The sequence below is a fragment of the Rhamphochromis sp. 'chilingali' genome (assembly GCF_963969265.1).
Source record: "Rhamphochromis sp. 'chilingali' genome assembly, chromosome: 15".
In the NCBI taxonomy this organism is placed as follows: domain Eukaryota; kingdom Metazoa; phylum Chordata; class Actinopteri; order Cichliformes; family Cichlidae; genus Rhamphochromis; species Rhamphochromis sp. 'chilingali'.
This window is the reverse complement of record NC_137942.1, coordinates 25,396,547-25,418,712: the sequence shown is the minus strand read 5'-3', so window position 1 is coordinate 25,418,712 and position 22,166 is coordinate 25,396,547. Positions and strand designations below refer to the sequence as shown.

At 41.4% G+C, this 22,166-nt stretch overlaps 2 protein-coding genes across 3 annotated transcripts; both read left to right on the top strand.

Annotated features, from left to right (window-relative positions):
• Positions 1–350: 350 nt before the first annotated feature.
• LOC308412074 (phospholipase B-like 1) lies at positions 351–9,534 on the top strand. The gene is made up of 11 exons (XM_080906160.1): positions 351–621; positions 2,464–2,686; positions 2,797–2,880; positions 4,056–4,191; positions 4,666–4,806; positions 6,578–6,722; positions 7,331–7,531; positions 7,676–7,816; positions 7,910–8,095; positions 8,587–8,693; positions 8,813–9,534. The coding sequence occupies exons 1-11, from the start codon at positions 552–554 to the stop codon at positions 8,987–8,989; spliced, it is 1,611 nt and encodes a 536-aa protein (XP_080762286.1). The 5' UTR covers positions 351–551; the 3' UTR covers positions 8,990–9,534.
• Positions 9,535–14,836: 5,302 nt separating this feature from the next.
• LOC308412073 (phospholipase B-like 1) lies at positions 14,837–21,177 on the top strand. 2 transcript variants are annotated; one of them, XR_013974524.1, is made up of 12 exons: positions 14,837–15,203; positions 15,540–15,762; positions 15,866–15,949; positions 16,268–16,409; positions 16,861–17,001; positions 18,004–18,148; positions 18,701–18,901; positions 19,046–19,186; positions 19,280–19,465; positions 20,195–20,301; positions 20,421–20,674; positions 20,916–21,177. XR_013974524.1 is itself a non-coding variant. In XM_080906159.1 (11 exons), exons 1-11 carry the CDS (start codon positions 15,134–15,136, stop codon positions 20,595–20,597), a joined length of 1,617 nt encoding a protein of 538 aa, XP_080762285.1. In that variant the 5' UTR covers positions 14,837–15,133; the 3' UTR covers positions 20,598–20,905. The 2 variants fall into 2 exon arrangements, 1 of the variants encoding a protein (XP_080762285.1); XM_080906159.1 differs by lacking the exon at positions 20,916–21,177 and having other exon boundaries at positions 20,421–20,905.
• The last annotated feature ends 989 nt before the right edge of the window (positions 21,178–22,166 follow it).

Below are 22,166 nucleotides of genomic sequence, written 5' to 3'. Positions count from 1 at the left end.
AGTTGTAAAACGGAACGGAAACATGCCAGCTGCGCAGAAAGAATTCTCTTCGCTGTAGACGCGTCATGTAACTCTGAACTAAACCTTCGAAAAGCCCACACACCGCTCCGGACTCAGGCTCTGGTACCTACGATATGAAATCGTCGCAGGGTGATTGTTATAATCTCTAAAGAGTTTCCTGTGAGAGTCACAAAGCCATACAGCCCCAGTGGCCTAATGGATAAGGCACTGGCCTCCTAAGCCAGGGATTGTGGGTTCGAGTCCCATCTGGGGTGGAAGGTTATTTTCTTTCTTTTCTTGTCTCAAAACTGAAAACCATGTACTCTTGTTTACCAACTATCTTAGTTGTTCCAGCAGCTTGTCTCGAAGTGTTTTCACGTACTGTTCCCCTTTTCCGCTCCTGGCCGCAGCCAATCAGGAAACTGAGCTCGCGTCACCTTTGGACTTTCCTTGCATAGAAAAGACAGATTTCCTCTTTACCCGTGCCACTTCTGTTCGAACCATTTCTATGTCCCGCAGCAGTTTTAGTTTTCAGCTCCATTCTCGCAGACATGTCTCCACTAAATTGGTTACATGCCTGTCTTTTATTCATCGTGGCTGCGACCTTCGCCTCTGCTGACAGTAAGTAGGACAAGTAGGGGAGACCGGGGATAGTTGTAACGTGGGTCAGTTGTAACACTTCAAATTTCTCCAATCAGGGCTAAGTTTCAAATGATGTGACTCATCCTGTGCATGCCCAATTCAGTTCTGCTATCACATGTGAAAAATCAGCACATTTTGTCAAAAACAGACAATTTAACACCAAAAAAAGTAATTTGTATGCCAAAAAGTAAGTTTTTCTACTTTATTTCAATTTCTAATAGCATTATCTGCTTTGCAGTTAAAGTCATCAAACTTAAATTATGTTATTTGTATGTCTATGGGGATATATTCTGTGTAGGTCTTTAGTGCTAATGTTTTAGCCGTTGGCTGTAATGTTAGCTAGTTCATGGCTATAGGAGTCTGGGTCAGTTGTAACAGCAACAGTCTGGGTTAGTTGTAACAATAATGCAGATGTTACAACTTACCACACTATTACTTTAACTTATATTAAACAAGTTGGGGCAACGACATCAGCAGAGAGAGGTTCACTGGTCGCTTTTGTATATGTGGTTAATGCCACTGGCAACACAATTCCTCCACTGTTTGTGTTCCCACACATACATTATGCAGACCTCTCTGTCAGAGATGGACCAGTAGGAAGTACTGGTAGTGGAAATAAATCAGGATGAGTGCAAGAAACAGATTTCCTCATCTTTCTGAAGCACTTTGCAAACCACACCAAGGTATGATAAAAAGTAATGGAATTGCGATGCTGGTGAACAACTACATTTTTTCAGCTTCATTGTTATGTTCAAAATTGGTGCAAGAGTTGTAGGTTATAATGCCCACTGAGCCAATGAGGCCAAACTCAAGGAAGACCAACCAAAATTAATGAAATATTCAGTTGCAGAAAATTCCATAATTTGTCTTTTTTGGGGGTTGGAATATGTTCAAAAGCTAGATTTCTGCATTCTGTCACACACACACACAGCTACATAAATGGATGTAAGTGCATTCATGTGTTGAATAAACAAAGATTACATGTTAATATTTTGTTAGTACCCTTATTTCATTGTGTTACATTTTACCCCAGGATATGTTACAACTAACCCAGACTATGGGGTTAATTGTAACATTTCACTCTTTGTGTTTGAGACCATACCATGCAATGGGTAATTGTGCTGCAGAGAAAATAGCTGTACCATTTAATAGCAGAGACATGTAAATACTTTGCATTACATTTTGAATCCACTACCTTAAAAGAGCTTCAATTTACAGACAGAAATGTCAAAAATGTTACAACTATCCCCGGTCTCCCCTACATGAGAAGTCACTGGTGATTGTTTAAGGATCTGAAGAATCAGAATCAGAATGTCTTTATTGTCATTGTCGCAGGTACATCCAAAATAAAAGTGGTATCCGATCAGTGCATCATCCATAGAAATATAAAAATCTAAATTAAACAATAACATTTAATTAAATCACTAAATAAAATAAATAAAGTGCTAATAAGAATAGTATGAGCAAACATTCCCACACACATGCTTCAGTCAGTGCATAGATCATTTCAAGAATGGCGTGATGGACATTTTTTAGTAGCAGCATTCAGACATGTTATTGCGGTTGGGTAAAAGCTGTGTTCGACTCTATTTGTCCTTAAACTAATTGCTCTGAACTGTTGCCCTCGGGCACACAGTACAAACAGGGAGTGTCCAGGGTGTGAGGTGATACAGTGATCCTTTGGTCGGTATTAAACTTTCATTTTTGTTTGCACCCATTAATTCATCAGAACAATATAGAAGGAAAAAATCCATAAGTAAAGGAGCTGGGATCTGTGCCTCCCTTTTTGTTTATATTTTCATTGTGTTGATGTGTTCTCAGAGCTGACAGCAGCCACTGTGTACTGGGACCCCGATCACAAGCTTGTCAAGTTAAAGGAGGGGGTGATGGAGGTCGAGGGGGATGCTTACGGGTTCCTGAATGACACCCTATCCAGTACAGGCTGGAGTGTCCTTGAGATCCGAGCAGGGTATGGAGAGACTCCTGAAACGGATGAGATCACTTTCTTCCTGGCTGGCTACCTCGAAGGCTTCCTGACTGCCCAGTAAGTGCTGTCAGTTCTTATTATAATCTTATTTCTTTCACTCAAATTCTGAGTCTGGGCATTTTGTATTCATTCTTATACTTGTACTCATTCTTCCTTTTCTTCCCGAGGCAGATGATGGACCACTACACCAACATGTACCCGCAGCTGATCACCGACCCAAAGATGCTCGACCCAGTTCAGAAATTTATGGAGTGAGTCTGTTCCCTTTTCCTTGCAGAGTTAAAACCGGAGCAGCAGAAATGTCACATCTACTTCACAATCTGTCATCTTTCATATCCTCTTCTGAAAAAAGTTCAACCAAACATTTAAGCACTCTCAGCGTTGGCATTCAGCCACTCTTGACCACAACAGAGGTGTGGTCAAGAGGCGGGGGAGAAATATAGGAGTGGTGGAGAACGAACTTAACCTGCGTGTCTATTGTCTTGCGTAGTTTGGGAGATGATGATGGGTCGGGTGGGCTGCTGCGGGTTCTGTGGGCCCTGGTCCGGATGGGCCTGGGCCCCCTGGCCTTGGTGGATTCCAGAGAGCGGGGATGCCTCCGTGGGCTCGGTCCACTCTGGTACAGCTGGCTGCTGGCAGAGCCCACGGACATGTCACTGCAGCCCCCTCTGGCTTCTGCTCCTGGATGTCCTTCATGCCCTGGAGGACGGGGGTATGGCTCCCCACACCCTCTAGCAGATCGTTTAATGGAGAAACCTTTTGAATACAAGTGTGCCCATCCACACAGGTCGCGGACAGGTGTACACACGGGTGTTCACAAACACAAACTACACCTTTCTTGGCAAAAGCACAGTCTTGCGTGCTCCACAATAACATTCAACATTGAGTATTTACGGTTACTTACACTTAGCCAGATTATTGCGACGGTGTCGTACTTATTATATTGCTCTCTTTTTTACTTTCTTTTTTTCTCTTTTTTTTCCCTTCTCTCAACAGGTGATCCAGATGATTTTTTTAAGTGCCCTTTCTCACTGTCCCTCTTCACCTGTTTTTCCCTCCCTCCCTCGCTCACTCCCTCTCTTTCTTTCTCCCTTTCCTATCCCCCAGTCATGTTTGTCCCATCTGTAAAACTGAAAATAAAATAATGAATAATAATAACGAAGGTCATTAAAATGGACTAATACAGCAAGCCTGTGATGACCCACTTGGCAAAGTAAATCTGTTGGGCATCTTTCTTGGCCTTCAGACAGTAATTCTGACGGCTAAAGAACCAAATGGGATGGGCGGAAAAAAAAGACCATGTTGCAGAGTTAAGAACATTTTTGATCAGGTTTTTCTACTGATGCAGTATTACGGTGGGGTTTTGTAAAGTAGCATTTATCCATTTAGTTAAATTTCAGTCTAAATATGATTCTTGTACGTTTAGGGAGCAGGACTCATGGGTCAGACAGCAGGTGAACAAGAGCTCCGATCCTCTGTGGAAACACGCCGGCTTCATCATGGCTCAGCTGGACGGATTGCAGGCAGGAGTGGCAGCGTGGGCCGAGAAGCAAGGGAAGAAGGTAGGATAGCCGTTTGGCTGGATTTTTGTCCCACAAAAACGCAACAAAACACAAGAATGTTTAAAAAAAAAATGCTATCAAATAAATCTGCACTCTGAAATGCAGAAGCATCAACCAATAATTTTATATCAGGTTTCACAGGCTTAAGTCATGTTAAATATAAAAAGTAGAAGTAATAGTACTTAAGATTTTCATGAATATGCTATAGAGCCAATAGTGATATTAATGGCAGTAAAAGTAATACTACATACCAGCAGTTATGAATTCAAATAATTTATTTGTTTAAAGAATCCACTTTGATTTGCTGTAAGATGTGAATTATTTTTAATATTTTCTTTTCTCATAATTAATTATTTTGTAGCTTTTATTCCGTGTTTTGTTTTGTTTTTGATAAATGGCCGTCTCACTTCAGGAGCAGCAGCACTGTTTGTTTGCATTTGATGACCAGCTGTTTATCTGTTGTCCTTCCCAAAGCCGCTGACGCTGTTTGACGTCCAGTTCCTGAACGCGGTGGGAGACCTGCTGGATCTGATCCCAGCCCTGGTCCCCAGCTCCTATCCTTCACTCAGAGACTTCAAACTTCCAGGGATGGGTCACTGCTCTGCACTCATCAAGGTCAGAGGTCAAAACACAAGTTAATCACAGACTGTATATAAAAGATGGATATAGAGACCAAAAGTGAAGCTAGCGATGCCTAAAATCAACTCACTCTTTCTTCTGGTTGCAAAAGGAAGTCTGACTTTGAAGAAGCATCTGCTCTATGAACAGTGTTGGGGAGTAAAGGAATACATGTACCGGCGTTACATATTTAAAATACAAAATATGAGTAACTGTATTCCGTTACAGTTACTGTTTAAAAAGGTGGTATTCAGAATACAGTTACTTTGTTGAAATAAAGGGATTACACGGCGGTCTTTTCCCATTTCATATGTTAGGCTATGCCCTTTCTATTTTTGGTAATTCCACGCTGGTGGAAATAAATAAAACACACATTAAGAGGCTCTAATGCCTGTGTCTCCATCTCGCGGCCCATGTCACCTCTATTTGCATAATGACGTGATGAAATATTTTTAAAATTATTGTTCAACAAATTATTTAATATGAAGGCAAAAGGTAGAGTGTTACAGGTATAGCCCTAAAGAATGCCTTTCTCTGTCTCTCGTTAGCAAAGTTGACCCAGACAACAAAGTAAAGCTAGTTTTTGGCTACGAGCCCGACACGGAGCCCAGCGCATTAGCCAGACGTCCCTTTACTACGGTTTGGAGCCGCGGACCTGTTTTATATATGCGCAGAATAGTTTTCTATATGAGATCGCTGCAAAAATTTGCAGCCTTACCTAATGTCCACCCTACTGTTACTCATTTTATATTAAGATTTAAAAATCTAGTTGGTAATGGTATGGCGAGTATAGTCTTCAGTAATAGTAATAAATCGCACAGCAATCGTACATTCATGTAATTGTACAAAAGCTTGATAATATATTAAGTAATCCAAAGTATTCAGAATACGTTACTCTCATTGAGTAACATAATGGAATATGTTACGAAATACATTTTGGGGCATGTATTCTGTAATCTTTAGTGGTTTCAAGTCTTGGTGAATACATCAAAATGTTCCATTTCTGCAACATAAAACGAGCAGTTGATAAGTTCACTTTATGAAGATGTGGTGTCTCCTCTTGCTCGTCAAGTTTGAGGGGGAAAAAATATGGCAACCGATAAAATGCCAAACCCGAGGATCTAAAACACAAGTCTGCGCACAGCTTACAGTGGCCATCTTTTATATACAGTCTACGATCCTGATCAGGCTCTTATTCTTATTAGATATTAAAAAAAATACACATAACACAAAAAGCAGCTGATGTATATGAGTAGTTCCTCAAATTTACTTCACAGCAAATTAGTAATGCTTCACTGACATCAGCTGTAACCTGATTTTCATAGGTGTGCAAAATAAGAAGAACAAGAAACTACCAGTGAAGAGCAAATTTCCTGTGTAATCGAATGTGCTGGTGCATTAGTGCAGTAACGCATTATTCATCTTTATTTCATATTTAAAGAAACTAAGTTTAATTTTCAGTGACATAATTAAATCAGGGGACAGTTTTGTACACAGAGGTGCATATTCTAAAACCTGTAACTTCAAAGTGTTTTTTGCACGGCAGCTTTAACAAATGTATGTTTGTGCTAAATAACAGGCCAAATTTAAAAGTCCTATAACGTCACCTGTTCTGACTTCTTGTCTGTTTTGTTGCTTTTGTTGAAAGGAAACTATCGAATTTAAGTTAATTATCTAACTAAACCAATGTTATTATGTTGGTTAAGCTACATAACTGTTGGACATGACGCACGATTGTCTCATTACTGATTTCTGTCATCATCTTTAGATGCTGCCGGGGTACGAGAACCTCCTGTTCGCTCATTCCAGCTGGTACACGTACGCTGCTTCGATGCGGATTTACAAACACTGGGACTTTCACATCAGCGAGCCCCATACAGCCACTGGAAAACTATCCTTTAGCAGCTACCCTGGTATGTAAGAAAGCAAGAGCATCAGTGAAAATTTACCTCATTTATTTTGATTGAACCTTCATTTAACCAGGATAACATTACTTTAAGGTTACACAACTCTTTTAAAACGTGTCCTATCCAAGACAGGCAGCATTACAATCAGTAACTGCACAGACTAGTACAACACAGATGAAAATACACAGCAAAAACACACTAAAACTATAAGAATGTAAAACTGATGGAGTAAAATACAAACACAACCAACATTTATGAACTGCTGAAACAAACATAAATAAAAGTAAAAGTCACTGAGTTTATTGAATAGTACTGTGCTGTTAATATTCATGCAGTACATTTGTAGTAGCTGCCTCCAGGTCAGTTAAAGACGTCTTAAATGGATTTGGTGAGATCAGCTTCTTAAGTTTTAGAGTTTTGCTGATGATTCCACTTCGTAATTCAGTCAGTGTCAGCCATCTCCAGAAGGCCAACCATTCATTCTGCTGTCTCTGTATAACAATTTTGGTTATCTCGCCCTCTTCACACATGGCACACATGCAAAAAGAACATCATTATGGAAGAAGATCATCCATAAAGCTCATGTTTGTAATGTGGCTTGTTTGTGGCTTCAGGGTTCCTGGTGTCGCTGGATGACTTCTACCTCTTGGGAAGTGGTCTGATGATGACGCAGACGACCAACGTTGTCTTCAACTCCTCCCTTTTTGACACAATCACCCCAAATAGCCTACTGGCCTGGCAGAGGGTCAGGCTGGCTCACAGTTTGGCAAAAACCGGAGAAGAATGGGCCAAAACCTTTTCCATGTATAACTCTGGTGAGCATGTCTGCCTTATGTACATGGATCTTTATACATGAAGCACAGAAACTGTGCTGTGTTTTGATAGAAAAAGCTAAATCATGCTCAGGCCTCTTTATTAAACTTTTTTCTCTTCCATAAATCCACCTGTAACTCTTGCAGGAACCTACAACAATCAGTACATGGTGTTGGACAGAAGCAAAGTGAAGCTGGGTCACAGTCTCGACGACGGTGCGCTGACTGTGGTGGAGCAGATCCCCAGCTTGGTGGAGTACTCGGACCAGACACAGACTCTGCGCAGAGGCAGCTAATCATTTTCTACATTCAATTGTATTTTGTATCGTATTTCATTTTTAGACTTTTCTGTGATTTCGTCACCACATCCATTTCTTACAGGTTATTGGCCGTCCTACAACATTCCTTTCCATCGGAAGATCTACACAATGAGTGGTTACGTAGAAATGTGGGAGCAGTACGGAGAGGACTTCTCCTATGACCTCTGTCCCAGAGCCAAGATCTTTCGCCGTGACCAGTGTGGCGTTAAGGACCTGGAGTCCTTGAAGCGCATCATGAGATTCAATGGTGTGTGGCTCCATCTCAGCTTCTTAGTTTTAGCTCATTCTGCTGACTCTTTGTATGTTGCTGTTTCATAAGCTAGATTTTTGGCTGCAGTACACTTCATTAGTTACATCTTGTTAGAGGCACACATTCAACAAGCTGCTGGATTCAAATCACATCTAGTGGATAAAATGACACTGGAGGCCCCTTCAGTACTTTTTTTTTTTGTTTGTGTAAACTGTCACTTTCAAAAAGGCAGTTTGAGATAATCTGAGCTTTGCGACATGGTGCGTTATCCTGCTGGAAGAAGCCCTTACAAGATTGGTAGACCATGGTCAGTTTGAACTTTATTAGGTTGTCAAGTTACTGGTATTTTATTGTCTGATTAGATTTTTGCATTAACAAGTAGTTGAACAAGTCTAATTACGTGGCCTTTTTTTATTTAGCTATTCTGAAGCTCAATTCTCAAGCTTTAGCTTCAGCAAGCATGATATTTTTGGTTTGCTTGTTTTCAGACTATAAGAAGGATCCGTACTCAAAGGGTGACCCCTGCAAGTCCATCTGTTGCCGTAAAGACCTGCGAGGAGAGGATCCTTTACCAGGAGGCTGCTATGACACTAAGGTATTCCCAGAGCGCCACAATAGCCTTTTCATCAGTAGCAGTCATACAGGTTTCATGAATTCAGATGCTTTTAAGCTCTACCCAGCTTTCTTCTTGTTGGCGTCTTTTTCCCTGTGCAGGTGACAGATTTCCACTTGGCTGGGGATTTCCGTGCGGAGGCGGTGAACGGGCCGACAACACAGGACGGACTCCCACCGTTCTCTTGGGACAAATTCAGCAGCATCAGTCACCAGGGCCTGCCACAGTATTACAACTTCACTTTTGTCAAGATGCAGCCCATTCTTTTCAAACCATGAGCATCAGTGTGTGACTGTGTGCGCACGATAGGGATTCTTTCAGGGTAATGAAGGTCCACAACCATCGGTTTTATCTGTCCTTTCCATTACCATCCTGCAGATGATTTTTTTTCTACATGTTTACTATTGCATCCATGAGCAGATCTGCTTTTTTCTCCGCTGTCACTTTTTTATAGGATTTCATTCAGCACTGGTAAACACAGATTTCTGATCTATTTCTAAACACGTTTTTTTTCCCAGGGTGTCCTGTGTGCAGCCATTGGTGCCTTTGATGCTCACAGTAGCTTTATGATATAATAAAATACCAAATCACAAAATCAGCAGATGTGCCACCTTAAAGTAAAATCTTTATTTTTGATGCTTGAATGTCTTCATATATACAAACACTATTGCTGCAGGAGTAGAGGAAACAATCAGTGCAATGCCGTACTCAGGAGCTGATCATCTCTTATGATCTGATTTTTGTTTGCTGCCTTTTGATTGTGCTGTGTGAAATTAAAAACCTCTTCTTGTATTTTTGTGTTTCTTTGCATGTCTACGTTATGCCTTTTATTCCATTTTTGTTTTATACTTAAACTCTCACAGTCTGGACTTTCAGCTACTCTGGTTTAGTGGATTATTCATGTGAGTTTGAAGCTTTCATAAATATTTAATGGAAAAGTAAGAAAGCAAGACAATTTGAAAACATGTCTTCATCTGTAGTTGTCATCCGAAAAAAGTGATTTTTGGTATTTGCCTGAAAACGCCTGGCTCTAATCGCCAAACAAGCGAAAATAACGCCATACCGCTTCATAACACTTCTCCCACGTTTTACTTCAAATGGACCAAAATAGTCCACTCCAACAAAGCTTAACGGGGATTTCTCAAGGGTTACTCTGCTTTCATGCAACTCAGCCAGCTGCAGCTGGCCTGCAGTTCCATGAAACCTTCCACAGGCCACACACCTCGACATAAGGCACCAGGAACCCAGTATTTTTGATGCAGCTTTGAGAGTATGTGGTTCTTTTCACCATGAACCACCTCTTTATGAATATGCTTCAGAATTAGATTAGAAATATGAAGATCTTTGACCTTAAAATCTTATAAATACATTTTTTTTAAAGAAATGTGAAGATCTTTAGCGATTATGACAGGATGCTTGGAATCTTCTGACATGACAGCTCTACTCAGATGTCCGACAGCCCGCAGCACATCATCCTCCAGAACAGGATTCACCTTATGTATGTGGCTGCTTCGTTTCAAAGTCTCTCCTCTTTGGAGGCAGGAATATCCTTTAGGGATATCTTTTCCTATGACAGAACTTGATTATTTGCATCTCAGCATCCTCAACCTCTCCCAATGAAAGAAAGCCGTGGCAGAACTCAACCCTATGATGAGCACCTTCAGACTGAGTTGTATCAGATGGAGACTGGAAGTCTGTCTTGTTCTTCCTGCGGTGCAATAGCAAGGTCTTGAACCTCAAAATCCAACCCATCACCCTGATGAGACAAGTCCAGAATGAAGCACAATGGATTAAAAGGGTCAGAGGATGATCATCATCATGTGCTTGTGAGACGTCCATGGCAGCAGACACCTTAACTTCAGGATCTTCATGTTAAAGTTATTGCAAGTTCTGGGTTCACAGGCCAATTGTTCTCTGGCTGTGTAACAAAATGCAGGACCAGATATCCATTCAGTGTAGAAAGGTCTCTGCCTTCATGCCTCTGGAGGCAAAGTCTGCAGGGTTATGCGTTGTGTTTACATTCCTCCACTGGGAGGCACTAGAAGCCTTGAGGATCTCTGACACTTGGTTCACCACAAAAACACGGAACCTGGAAGTCTCATTATTGATATATTTCAACACTGCGGTGCTGTCTGTGCAAAATACTGAGTTTAGGAGAGGTAGTCTCAACTCCCTCCTCCACATTTTATCCTCGCAAACTGCTACCACTGCTGGCATCATTTCCATGCGTAGGATTGTGACTGGTTTTAAAGGCACACTGGACTTTCCCATTATGAAGGAACTGTGTATCTGTGAGTGACTGGTGTGCAGCAGCAGGTAAGTAACAGCGCCACACCCCTTTCCACTCGCATCTGCAAAGTGATGCAACTGAGCAGTGGCCGTCTCTCCAAAATCAGGTTTTACATTTACAATGCATCTTAAATGCATCTGACTGTAGGCACCACCACAGTCCCAATGCTCCCTCAACAGGTCACGATCCAGGTCTATGACCTTAACTTTCTTTGCTCTTTCCTCCTCAGGTATAACTGCCAGAATGCTGCAGCTATTACTCACTTTGTTAAGTTGAAGCCACCCCTGGCACAGATGTCTCTGAGATCTGAGTAAAGATTGATGGCTTCGTCTTCAGAGCCTATTGAAGCAAGGCAGTTGTCCACATAAAAACTATACAGAATGGTGTCTATCACCTGCTGGCTGAAGTATGCTTTGTTGTCCTCTGCGCATTTCCGCAGGGCATAGTCGGCACAGCTTGGAGAGGATGTTGCCCCAAACAAATGAACACCCATCCTGTACTCTTGCATGCTCTAAAGTCATCACCAGGCCACCAGAGAAATATCAATAGGTCAGAATCTTCCTCTGGCACATGCACCTGGTGAAACATAACCTGGATGTCAGACATCAAAACAATAGGCTCTATTCTGAACCTCGTCAGTACTCCAACCAAAGCATTTGTTAAGTCAGGGCCACTCAGGAGCTGCGCATTAAGAGAGACACCCTGGAATGATGCTGCACAGCCGAAGGCGACCCGCATCTTCTCCTTGGTAGGATGGTAAACCCCATGGTGAGGGATATACCAAATCACCCATCACCAACTCCAGGAGTTTTGAGTCTTCCTTTGACAGCCCATCTGCTCATCATGGCTGCTCTCAGGGAAGTCCATCTTGAACTGCTGTTTCCATAGCTTATCCAGTGTGACAGCAGAAACTCTTTTGGGAGTAACTGTTGCCAAACATCCTGGCCTTCCACAGCATTCTCGATTAAGTGGCCCATGCACTGTCCAACCAAGCACAGTCTAACGGTGAAAGGTCCATCACCGACACTCCGGATGACCTCCAAAGGTTCCAGAGCTCTGGGCATATTCATGCCAATCAAAAGCTCCACACTGGACTTCATTTCTGGCAAATGAACATGCTTCAAATGTGCAAATCATCCAGGACCTGTTGATGTGGGACGTTACCAATATCTACAGGCATTTTGTGCTGAGTGAAGAGGTCAGGTATATCACAGTATATGTCACTGTCCAATCCAGCAACTTCAAGTTCAGGTACAATGAAACTGTCCACCACTTTCTCCTGTCCCATAGTGCGCAGGAGAATCGTTGTCTTCCTCCCAGCAATATTCAGCTTGTCCATAAGACCCACTGTACAAAAGGATGCTGAACTCCCTTGGTTCAAAAAGGCAGATGTTTCAACTATTCTTTGACCTCTCTTTGATTTTACTTTAACTGGCATGATGGCAAGCTTACAATCTCATTCACCGGCCCCGTATGACCACTAATCTGGATTGTTATCTGCCTCGTTATCAGGTTTGGCTTCATTCTTCTCCTTGTGGTGGATATGGAGAATACTGGCATGTCTGAAACCACAAATTTTACATAAAAGACATTTTCTGCATTCTTTGCTGATGTGCCCAGTATACAAACAGCCAAAACAGATGCCATTCCTTTTAAGAAACGAAATCTTCTCATTATGAGGTATCTTATTAAGCAGAGCACATGACCCCAGTGTGTGTCCGCCTTTGCAGAACAAACAAGCCTTCACAGTACTGTGGCGATCTTGAGCTCCTGTTTGATTCTGTCTCTTAGCATCAGAGTTGTACCAAAGCTACTCCTTTTAGCTCTTGGATGTGGAGAACGTTTCCCTCCATTGCTGCCCTTGGCTGTTAGATGTGTTGCTGGAACATCACATAGATTTCCAAAGACGGGATCTGTAGCAATTTTAACTTGACACTCAAGGAAGGAAACAACGTCAACGAATTCAGCTCTGCGATGTTGCCTCTCCTGGATGTCACATGCTACCGTTCACCATTTGTCTTTTAACTTATATGGCAGTCTTCTAATCAAAGCAAGCATTTTGGCAGGTGTATTTAATTCAGAGAGATCATTAATCTCTTCCATTGCATTGCAGCATCCACGTAGGAACAAACAGTATGCCTGAAGAGCCTTTCCATCTTCTGATCTAATCAGTGCCCATGAGTGAACTTTGATCAAATAAGAAGATGCAATCACATGTCCATTCCCAAAGTGCTTATAAAGTATCGCCAGTCGTTGCTTCTATGATCTGTTCAAACGAGCACATAAAAGCCTGAAAATGTAAAGGATCGCCATCAAAGGTTTGAACCTCCCTTTTGGGCAGTGAAAAGAGACTTTGCTGATTGACCAACATACATTTTAATTTATTTTGTTTTTCCATAATGGACAACGGATTTTCATTGGCTACTGGATGAGCAGATTGTTGATTAGACAAAGATGGAATTGGTCTAAAAGTGTCAGAAGGCCCCATAAGAGGGGGTGCAGGCCTTTTCCTTTTCATATTATGTTGCACTGTTTTTACTTGAAGCTCTGCATTCCCAGTGATTGCATTACCTTTTGTAAGCGTCTGTGGAACAAAAGTCTGTGCTTCCACAATAAGGATTTCAAGCCTGTTTCCTTTCGTTTTAAAATATGATTCTATTCCATTAGATTTCTACAAAGCAACGATCCGCATTGTGGAACCAGTTCTCAGCACATTCACTTTTGCAACAGTTGCAGCTATATCTGCTTCAAGCTGAAGTTGTTCTTTCTTTCTCCACAACTGCTCCTCCTGTTCTTAAAGAGAGTGTTTTTCTTTAAGTATATGTTGCTGTGCGAGCAAAGCAGCCGTTTCAGCTTCTGCCCTGAGATGTGCAGATGAAGGAGATGATACTCTTGAGCTCGACCTACTGCCTTGATTTGACACAACACGTCATCCTGAACATCATTCTGGGGATTAAGACATAATTGAGGTTCTTTTCCCAATGTGCTCTTGCACCTCCACTTCTCCTCCCAGGGAAGTTTCCAGGCCATCATCTGACTATGCTTTGTCAGATGATGGCCTGCCTGAATGTTTTTCAGTTTCAGCAAGCTATATCTTGACATCCTCCATAAACTCTTTATTGTATTTAGCAATGCTTGAGAACCATATATTTTGTTTATCTTTCTCGTTAACTGAGATTAAAGAAAACAGAGACTCATGCAATGCACTGGCATCCTTAAACAAGTGTGTTAACTCATCAAACTGTGATTTAACTTGTGAATAACTTTTATCATCTTTCATTAGCTCTTTAAGAGACATAATCACACTTTTCATTTTGTTTACATGCCTTTTCCGATCTGCTTGGGTGGTTTCAATTTTATATGCAAAAGCTTTCTCAGTGAGAACAATTAATCTTTTATCCTTTTCAGGTTTTCCAACAACAGATGCAGCTTGCGTACCACTCATTTTAAGCATTCAACATACCACTGTCGCCTTCTCTTTCTCTGTCAGACAAGTCGTTTTTGTGGGTGTAGTGGCGGCGGTGGATGGGCTCGCGTCGGCGTTAGAGTCGCCGAGCAGCTGAATAGGGGAATGATGTTGACGCGCTCGCTGTTAAAACGTCAAAATTCCAATTTAAAACTCATTTATTTGTTATCAAAAATCATTAAAATCCATGGAAAAACAGTGATCAGACATTCCAGACTTGAGCGGTCAGCAAAAGTTGTCTTCCCCCGTCACCCGCTCATTCAGAAAGATTCCCTCGGGTGGAGAACAGGTAACATAGTAATCACTACTACTATTACCGACACCACGTGACCCAAAGTTACGCCTATCCACAACACCAGGGATTGTGGGTTCGAGTCCCATCTGGGGTGGAAAGTTATTTTCTTTCTTTTCTTGTCCCCAAACTAAAAATCTCTTGTTTACCAACTATCTTAGTTGTTCCAGCAGCTTGTCTCGAAGTGTTTTCACGTGTGCGTACTGTTCCCTTTTTTCCGCTCCTGGCCGCAGCCAATCAGGAAACTCTGAGCTCGCGTGACTTGGACTTTCCCTGCGTAGAAAACGCAGATTTCCTCTTTACTTCTGCCACTTCTGCTCGAACCATTTCTATGTCCCGCAGCAGTTTTAGTTTTTAGCTCCATTCTCGCAGACATGTCTTCGCTAAATTGGTTACATGTCTGTCTTCTGTTCAGCGTGGCTGCGACCTTCGGCTCTGCTGACAGTAAGTAGGACGAGTCCATGAGAAGTCACGGGTGATTGTTTAAGGATCTGTTGGTTTCATTCTTTCAGGAATGAAGTGGTGGTTTATTTCCAGCGTCCGTGCTGCTTGTATGAATGTGCCGTACAGATGATTTTTGTACGCGTTGAGTTTTAAGTTGTTTTGGAGACTGAGTGAAGTGTTTCGTGCAGTGTGATCCCTAACCTGACATTTAACTTTCATTTTTGTTTGCATCCATTAATTCATCACAGCAAATATAGAAAAAAATCCCTAAGTAGAGGAGCTGGAATCTGTGCCTCCCTTTTTGTTTATATTTTCATTATGTTGATGTGTTCTCAGAGCTGACAGCAGCCACTGTGTACTGGGACCCTGATCACAAGCTTGTCAAGTTAAAGGAGGGGGTGATGGAGGTCGAGGGGGATGCTTACGGGTTCCTGAATAACACCCTATCCAGTACAGGCTGGAGCGTCCTGGAGATCCGAGCAGGGTATGGAAAAACTCCTGAAACGGATGAGATCACTTTCTTCCTGGCTGGCTACCTCGAAGGTTTCCTGACCGCCCAGTAAGTGCTGTCAGTTCTTATTATAATCTTATTTATTTTACTCTATAGGCTATGGCATTTTGTATTCACTCTTATACTTGTACTCATTCTTCCTCCTCCCGAGGCAGATGATGGACCACTACACCAACATGTACCCGCAGCTGATCACCGAACCAAAGATGCTCGACCCAGTTCAGAAATTTATGGAGTGAGTCTGTTCCCTTTTCCTTTCAGAGTTAAAACCCGAGCAGCAGAAATGTCACATCTACTTCACAATCTGTCATCTTTCATATCCTCTTCTGAAAAAAGTTCAACCAAACATTTAAGCACTCTCAGCGTTGGCATTCAGCCACTCTTGACCACAACAGAGCTTACAGAAGTTCACCCCTGACATTCATAATGTTGCAGAATAAAGAACAGTTTTGATCATGTTTTTCTGCTGATGCAGTATTACGGTGGGAGTTCTGTACAGTAGCAGTTATCTGTTTACTTAAATGTCAGTCTAATATGATTCTTGTATATTCAGGAAGCAGGACTCATGGGTCAGACAGCAGGTGAAAGGGAACAAGAGCTCCGATCCTCTGTGGAAACACGCCGGCTTCATCATGGCTCAGCTGGACGGATTGCAGGCAGGAGTGGCAGCGTGGGCCAAGAAGCAAGGGAAGAAGGTAGGATAACCATGTGACCAAAAACAAGAACAGTGAAAAATTACTAACAAATAAATCTGCACTCTGAGATGCAGAAGCATCAACCAACAGTTTCATATCAGGTTTCACAGCCTTAAACCATGTTAAATATAAAAAGTAGAAGTAATAGTACTTAAGAAGATTTTTATAAATATGCTGTAGAGCCAATAGTGTTACATTAATGGCACTAGCAGTAATACTACATACCAGCAGTTATGAATGCAAATAATTATTTTATTTAATGGATCGACTTTTGTTTGCTGTAAGATGTGAGAGGACTTTTTATGTTTTCTTTTCTCATAATTAATTATTTTGTAGCTTTTATTCTGTATGTTTTTTGGGGTTTTTGATAAATGGCCGTCTCACATCAGGAGCAGCAGCACTGTTTGTTTGCATTTGATGACCAGCTGTTTATCTGTTGTCCTTCCCAAAGCCGCTGACGCTGTTTGACGTCCAGTTCCTGAACTCTGTGGGAGACCTGCTGGATCTGATCCCAGCCCTGGTCCCCAGCTCCTATCCTTCACTCAGAGACTTCAGACTTCCAGGGATGGGCCACTGCTCTGCACTCATCAAGGTCAGAGGTCAAAACACAAGTTAATCACAGACTGTATATAAAAGATGGATATAGAGACCAAAAGTGAAGCTAGCGATGCCTAAAATCAACTCACTCTTTCTTCTGGTTGCAAAAGGTAGTCTGACTTTGAAGAAGCATCTGATCTATGAACTCCGTAAACATCTTACTTTTCAGTTCCTCCTCTCAGCCGCTGGTTTCAAGTCTTGGTGAATACATCAAAATGTTCCGTTTCTGCAACATAAAACGAGCAGTTGATAAGTTCACTTTATGAAGATGTGGTGTCTCCTCTTTCTCATCAAGTTTGAGGGGGAAAAAAATATGGCAACCGATAAAATGCCAAACCCGAGGATCTAAAATACAAGTTTGCGCACAGCTTACAGTGGCCATCTTTTATATACAGTCTACGATCCTGATCAGGCTCTTATTCTTATTAGATATTAAAAAAAATACACATAACACAAAAAGCAGCTGATGTATATGAGTAGTTCCTCAAATTTACTTCACAGCAAATTAGTAATGCTTCACTGACATCAGCTGTAACCTGATTTTCATAGGTGTGCAAAATAAGAAGAACAAGAAACTACCAGTGAAGAGCAAATTTCCTGTGTAATCGAATGTGCTGGTGCATTAGTGCAGTAACGCATTATTCATCTTTATTTCATATTTAAAGAAACTAAGTTTAATTTTCAGTGACATAATTAAATCAGGGGACAGTTTTGTACACAGAGGTGCATATTCTAAAACCTGTAACTTCAAAGTGTTTTTTGCACGGCAGCTTTAACAAATGTATGTTTGTGCTAAATAACAGGCCAAATTTAAAAGTCCTATAACGTCACCTGTTCTGACTTCTTGTTCTGTCTGTTTGGTGGCTTTTGTTGAAAGGATATTCTTGAATTTAAGTTAATTATCTAACTAAACCAATGTTATTATGTTGGTTAAGCTACATAACTGTTGGACATGACGCACGATTGTCTCATTACTGATTTCTGTCATCATCTTTAGATGCTGCCGGGGTACGAGAACCTCCTGTTCGCTCATTCCAGCTGGTACACGTACGCTGCTACGATGCGGATTTACAAACACTGGGACTTTCACATCAGCGAGCCCCATACAGCCACTGGAAAACTATCCTTTAGCAGCTACCCTGGTATGTAAGAAAGCAAGAGCATCAGTGAAAAATTTTTACAATCTTTTAAAACGTGTCCTATCCAAGACAGGCAGCATTACAATCAGTAACTGCACAGACTAGTACAACACAGATGAAAATACACAGCAAAAACACACTAAAACTATAAGAATGTAAAACTGATGGACTAAAATACAAACACAACCAACATTTATGAACTGCTGAAACAAACATAAATAAAAGTAAAAGTCACTGAGTTTATTGAATAGTACTGTGCTGTTAATATTCATGCAGTACATTTGTAGTAGCTGCCTCCAGGTCAGTTAAAGACGTCTTAAATGGATTTGGTGAGATCAGCTTCTTAAGTTTTAGAGTTTTGCTGATGATTCCACTTCGTAATTCAGTCAGTGTCAGCCATCTCCAGAAGGCCAACCATTCATTCTGCTGTCTCTGTATAACAATTTTGGTTATCTCGCCCTCTTCACACATGGCACACATGCAAAAAGAACATCATTATGGAAGAAGATCATCCATAAAGCTCATGTTTGTAATGTGGCTTGTTTGTGGCTTCAGGGTTCCTGGTGTCGCTGGATGACTTCTACCTCTTGGGAAGTGGTCTGATGATGACGCAGACGACCAACAATGTCTTCAACTCCTCCCTTTTTGACACAATCACCCCAAATAGCCTACTGGCCTGGCAGAGGGTCAGGCTGGCTCACAGTTTGGCAAAAACCGGAGAAGAATGGGCCAAAACCTTTTCCATGTATAACTCTGGTGAGCATGTCTGCCTTATGTACATGGATCTTTATACATGAAGCACAGAAACTGTGCTGTGTTTTGATAGAAAAAGCTAAATCATGCTCAGGCATCTTTATTAAACTTTTTTCTCTTCCATAAATCCACCTGTAACTCTTGCAGGAACCTACAACAATCAGTACATGGTGTTGGACAGAAGCAAAGTGAAGCTGGGTCACAGTCTCGACGATGGTGCGCTGACTGTGGTGGAGCAGATCCCCAGCTTGGTGGAGTACTCGGACCAGACACAGACTCTGCGCAGAGGCAGCTAATCATTTTCTACATTCAATTGTATTTTGTATCGTATTTCATTTTTAGACTTTTCTGTGATTTCGTCACCACATCCATTTCTTACAGGTTATTGGCCGTCCTACAACATTCCTTTCCATCGGAAGATCTACACAATGAGTGGTTACGTAGAAATGTGGGAGCAGTACGGAGAGGACTTCTCCTATGACCTCTGTCCCAGAGCCAAGATCTTTCGCCGTGACCAGTGTGGCGTTAAGGACCTGGAGTCCTTGAAGCACATCATGAGATTCAATGGTGTGTGGCTCCATCTCAGCTTCTTAGTTTTAACTCATTCTGCTGACTCTTTGTATGTTGCTGTTTCATAAGCTAGATTTTTGGCTGCAGTACACTTCATTAGTTACATCTTGTTAGAGGCACACATTCAACAAGCTGCTGGATTCAAATCACATCTAGCAGTTTGAGATGATCTGAGCTTTGCGATGTGGTCCGTTGTCCTGCTGGAAGCAGCCATTAGAAGATTGGTAGAACATGTTCATAACAGTCATAACAATACTGAAGTGGATTTGGGGATTTAAATGATGCTCAGTTTGAACTTTAGCAGGTTGTCTTCACCATGTCTATGTGCATAAATCCACTGTGTTACTGCTGTTTTACTGTCTGATTAGATATTTGCACTAACAAGTAGTTGAACAACTGTACCTAATTAAGTGGCCTTTTCCTAGCTATTCTGATAGCTATAGCTTGAGCTGATATAGTTTTATACATTTCTTTTAGGTACCTCTTCTGTTCAGACTTGTTGCACGTCTGTTTAAACCAAAGATGCACAGGTAGAGCATTTCTTCCCAACCAGGTCCACAAGTGTCCCAGGGTTTCTTCTGCAGTAGCCAGTGTGATAGCTGGACTGTGACACAGAATTAGGCTTAGTTGGATCTCTGTTTAATTTTTGAAATCTTTTAATTTCTTTTTCCAGTAGCCACCCATTTACATTCACAAGCATGATATTTTTGGTTTGCTTGTTTTCAGACTACAAGAAGGATCCGTACTCAAAGGGTGACCCCTGCAAGTCCATCTGTTGCCGTAACGACCTGCAAAGCGAGAGGCCTTCACCAGGAGGCTGCTATGACACTAAGGTATTCCCAGAGCGCCACAATAGCCTTTTCATCAGTAGCAGTCATGCAGGTTTCATGAATTCAGATGCTTTTAAGCTCTACCCAGCTTTCTTCTTGTTGGCGTCTTTTTCCCTGTGCAGGTGACAGATTTCCACTTGGCTGGGGATTTCCGTGCGGAGGCGGTGAACGGGCCGACAACACAGGACGGACTCCCGCCGTTCTTTTGGGACAAATTCGGCAGCATTAGCCACCAGGGTCTGCCACAGTATTACAACTTCACCTTTATCAAGATGCAGCCCATTCTTTTCGATCCATGAGCATCAGTGTGTGACTGTGTGCGCGCGACAGAGATTCTTTCAGGGTAATGGAGGTCCACGCCCATCTGTACAACCCAGTGAGTTTCTGGGAGGCGGGTTTTATCTGTCCTTTCAATGTCCATCCAGCAGATGATTTTTTTTTTCTGCATGTTTGCTATTGCATCCATGAGTAGATCTCCTTTCTTCTCAGCAGTCACTTTTTTTTTCTTTTTTCTTTAAATTTTTATATATATATATATATATATATATATATATATTTCATTCAGCACTGGTAAACACAGATTTCTGATCTATTTCTAAACACGTTTTTTTTCCCAGGGTGTCCTGTGTGCAGCCATTGGTGCCTTTGATGCTCACAGTAGCTTTATGATATAATAAAATACCAAATCACAAAATCAGCAGATGTGCCACCTTAAAGTAAAATCTTTATTTTTGATGCTTGAATGTCTTCATATATACAAACACTATTGCTGCAGGAGTAGAGGAAACAATCAGTGCAATGCCTCAGGACTCAGGAGCTGATCATCTCTTATGATCTGATTTTTGTTTGCTGCTTTTTTTATTGTGCTGTGCAAAATTAAAAACCTCTTTTTGTATTTTTGTGTTTCTTTCTTTGCATGTCTACGATATGCCTTTTATTCCATTTTTGTTTTACACTTAAATTCTCACAGTCTGGACTTTCAGCTACTCGGGTTTAGATTTTTTTCTGGTGCAGGGTCATTTGATGTGTGAGATTTTAAAACATATGTTTGAGTGATTAAGTTTAAACTTTACTCAGATTTCAGTTAGTTTTCTTCACAATCTAAACTCAGTTCTATTAAATCTACATCAAATTAAGTGAGCTCAAGTTTAGGCTTTAAATCAGATCCCCACAAAAAGAGATCAAACCAGGACATTAGGATTGGAATCTCATCGAGCTCTGCGGTGAACTTCTCTAAATGAATGTGGCTCTAAGCCTCCATCAGTCACTTATCACCAGATTTAGCATTAGAGTTCTTAAGCCTTTGATCTTTTGTCACCAAAGTCAAATCTAGTGATCAAGTGGATTGTTCATGTGAGTTCGAGGCTTTCATAAATATTTAATGGAAAAGTAACAAAGCAAGACAATTCGAAAACTTGTCTTCTTCTGTAGCTGTCTCCGAAAAAAGTGATTTTTGGTATTGGCCCGTAAACCTATGTCAATTTAATGAAGCAGAAAAATGTTTATAATTTTATACATACTTGTAATTGGCTGTAAAGTCTTATTTTACATCATACATATGACAGCTGGGATAGGCTCCAGCGGCCCCCGCGACCCTGAAAAGGATAAGCGGAAGCGAATGGATGGATGGTCTTATTTTACATTGTTGGAATTGCAGCTACTAGTACACAGATTGGAAAACTGATCAGTTACATTCGTTGGTCACCAAGACCGACTAGCAATCAAAATGCATTTCACTTTGATCTGCCAACAAAATAAAGAGATTTACACGTCCTTACCTGTCCTGTGGGACAGAAACGTTTAATGTTTAAATGTATCCAGATTACAGTTTCAGAGCTCTGATGCGCACTCTTCAAATTAGAAAATCC